Here is a 3493-nt window from a genome sequence, read left to right as displayed (position 1 = left end):
CAGTAGTGTCAGTAGTATTTCGGTAGTGTCAGTAGTGTTTCAGTATTATCAGTAGTGTCAGTAGTGTCAGTAGTATTTCGGTAGTGTCAGTAGTATTTCGGTAGTGTCAGTAGTGTCAGTAGTGTTTCAGTAGTGTCAGTAGTGTGTCAGTAGTGTCAGAAGTGTCAGTAGTATTTCAGTAGTGTCAGTAGTATTTCGGTAGTGTCAGTAGTGTTTCAGTAGTGTCAGTAGTGTTTCAGTAGTGTCAGTAGTGTCAGTAGTATTTCAGTAGTGTCAGTAGTATTTCGGTAGTGTCAGTAGTGTCAGTAGTGTTTCAGTAGTGTCAGTAGTGTCAGTAGTGTTTCAGTAGTGTCAGTAGTGTTTCAGTAGTGTCAGTAGTGTCAGTAGTGTTTCAGTAGTGTCAGTAGTGTCAGTAGTGTTTCAGTAGTGTCAGTAGTGTTTCAGTAGTGTCAGTAGTGTCAGTAGTGTTTCAGTAGTGTCAGTAGTGTTTCAGTAGTGTCAGTAGTGTGTCAGTAGTGTCAGTAGTGTTTCAGTAGTGTCAGTAGTGTTTCAGTAGTGTCAGTAGTGTCAGTAGTGTTTCAGAAGTGTCAGTAGTGTGTCAGTAGTGTCAGTAATGTGTCAGTGTGAACTGAATCAGCTCTTGCTACCAACATCAAGCCAAGCCGAATGACAGTAGCTCCATAAATAAATAAAAATCATTTCTTTAAATGAATTGTCAGCGTGTTAACGTGTTCACACTCATCATCATCAATAGCGGGAGGAGGAAAGTCTAATAGCGGCGCGTTAAACAGGTCTCAGACAGCTCCAGACTCGCTCGGTTGCCGCGAGGCCTTGTGAGGTCAATAGACCTGCTGCAGTATACATAATGCACTTCTGCATTTAGTCCAGGAAGTGATCTTAAAGTCATCCAGTGGATATTTTGTGCAAAAAGACATCAACAACATCAACATCCTGGAAAATGAAAAAAACCCACAAGATCCGAGTGTCTGACGTCATGCAACACGCTTTCATTCACTTGCACGTGTAGACCTCTGTCCTCTCGCTGCAGGTGTTGCACTTGACATAGCAGCACCACAGGAACTTACAGTTGCACTGCCACACCCGCGAGTACTGGTGCGTGTTGTAGCCCCGCCCACAACACATCAGGTCACAGCTATTGGAGTGGTGGGTGATGGTCTTGTTGCAGACCCTCCCGTGAGTCCCCACACTGCCGGTCACGGGGTCCGGCTCACAGTAGCTTGGCGACTTCTCTATGTACACCAGGTCCGTGTCCATGGGCTTGCGGTAAGAGAAAGGCTTCTTGATCTTCAGGAAGGTGGGACGCTTGTTGCGACTGGCTTTGACCGGTTCCACATGCACCGCCTGCATGTACTTGTCCTTCAGGATGTAGCCCAGCTCGCGGAACTTAGGCAGAGTTGTCCAGCATGTTTTGGTGGTGCAGGAACCCGACACACCGTGACACTTACACTCCAGGTGCATGTTCCGCTCCAGAACCTGTCCAGAAGAAAAGAACAATTCAGAAGCAGCACAAAACTCGTGCCTAATCTTGTATTTTTTTATAGTGCCATCTTCTGAAAAGGTTTCTCTTGGTTTTACATTCCACACAACCTTTTAAACATTCTCGATCTGCTCTGGTTCTTCAAGGGTTCTTTTTATACTTAGGGCTTATGTTCTGTAATGTAATGTAAATGTAATGTAATGTTATGTAAGTTTTAGTCCAAGCACCGAAGCTTAACCAAGTAAAACATTTTCTTCTTTTCAGCTCCTAGTTCTGATTGGTTAGTTGTTGCTAATCATTAAGTTTCCTGCTCAGTTTCTTCTCAGGTTACATTAGCAAAGTGAACTAACTGTAGCCACACCAACGACCTGAGCTCCTGCTACTTCCTTCTGATGCCCCTTTGCCACTGAGGCAGTTCGAGTGCAGGTTCGGAGCCTAATTTAGAACCAGTTCTTTCTGTTTCGACCGCCAAAGCACCGGCTCTGAACCAGGAAAAGTGGTTCTTAAGTAGCACCAAAACGTTGCTGGTCATGACTTAAGAACCGCTTGTGTCAATGGCTGTGGGCGGGGCTGTGGGCGGGGCTACTGTTAGTGCATTTGATAATGTACCTTAAGTATACTAATGTTTAATACACTTTTACTTTACCGCGATATGATACATTATCAGCACACATGATAGTAGGTAGCTACATGCTAAGGCTAATGTTTTTCTGTGTTAATGATAAAATAACGTTAAGTACTTTCTCCATCACAACCTCCGTTTATACAGATTACACGGAGCCGCACGAATACGTCGGATTCGCCGCGTTTGGGTGTTAATGTAGGTTCGCAAAGTCATGAGCATTAACAGTAAAGTAACATCCACCATTGTTGTTGTTGTGTTTGTGTTTGTCGCTGCTGCGCTAACGTCGCTGGGACACGTGACACGTATACAGTGACGTCACACTCGGCGCTGTGATGCTCTCTAACCGGAGGAAAGGCAAACCGCGTCTTAGAAGGTTCACCAGTGGAACCAACTTTGAACCAGCACCAGCGCTAGCTCTGAACCAGCACCCACTTCTCTCCGGTGGAAAAGGGGCATGAGATTAATTTTTCTTCCTAAAGTCTCTGGAGATGTTTATCTAATCTACAATCCCTAAGATTAGATTTAGATAATAATAATCCTCGAATATGAGAAAATATCTGATTAACACCCAGAGTGAGATAAAGGAGTTTAAAGCGAAACTGTTTTAAATGTCACTTCAGAAGTTACTGTGCACGACGAGGCCAACACTTTAAACCGTGTTCTCACCCTCACACAAAGTTCCTCTCTTTCCTCCTCACACACTACCAATCAACATGACCTTTTCAGAGCCACTTATCCGTTAAATGCAGCGGCTAAAACGACGAATAGCTTTTGTTATCTCCTGTTTAACGGTGAGCCACGATGGCCAAGATGTCATTACATCAGCCAGCATACATTAAGACTCAGAGAGAGGAAACGTCCCAACAGAGGCTTCTTTTAGCAGCCGAGAGACAAAACCTACAGATAGAATGAACCTGGAAGCGAACTCGTCTCACTAAAAGGCAATTTAGCCATTTAGATAAGCAGCGTGAATTCAGACATGAGCCAAGAAGACGGAGGAGGGGGAGAAAAGAAAGCATGGATGAGTGAGGAGCCATGAATCGTCTTTGTAACAGCTTGGGGAACGAGTGAGAGACAAGATGGAGACTTCTTTTCCTCCTCATTAAACCCAAGCGGAGGGATTTATTGAGCTGGAAGCGATGTTGGGCGTCTGAACACGCTGATGCCTACTGCTATTGATGAGAAAAAGAAAGGATGCATGACACAAAAAAAAGCTTTTATGGAGACGATTTAGCCTCGAGATATGAACTTGCACCACATCAAAGACCACAGGAGGTGGGACAGAGAGAGAGAGAGAGAGAGAGAGAGAGAGAGAGAGAGAGAGAGAGAGAGAGAGAGAGTGAAGGGGGGTCGAGTCTCATACGATGCAG

The 3493-nt window shown here is 44.7% G+C and overlaps 1 protein-coding gene across 1 annotated transcript in view; it reads right to left on the bottom strand.

The window, feature by feature from the left end:
- Nucleotides 1-499: 499 nt before the first annotated feature.
- The window catches only part of LOC113653779 (protein Wnt-7a), an 11382-nt gene continuing 8388 nt past the window's right edge, over nt 500-3493 (bottom strand). The window contains exon 4 of the mRNA XM_027163597.2: nt 500-1494. Within this exon, the coding sequence (XP_027019398.1) occupies nt 1012-1494 (483 nt within the window). The 3' untranslated portion in view covers nt 500-1011. The remainder of the gene's footprint in view (nt 1495-3493) is intronic.

Source organism: Tachysurus fulvidraco, chromosome 23 (assembly GCF_022655615.1).
Source record: "Tachysurus fulvidraco isolate hzauxx_2018 chromosome 23, HZAU_PFXX_2.0, whole genome shotgun sequence".
Classification (NCBI taxonomy): domain Eukaryota; kingdom Metazoa; phylum Chordata; class Actinopteri; order Siluriformes; family Bagridae; genus Tachysurus; species Tachysurus fulvidraco.
Note: the sequence above shows the minus strand (reverse complement) of the source record. Positions and strands in the feature narration are given on the sequence as shown.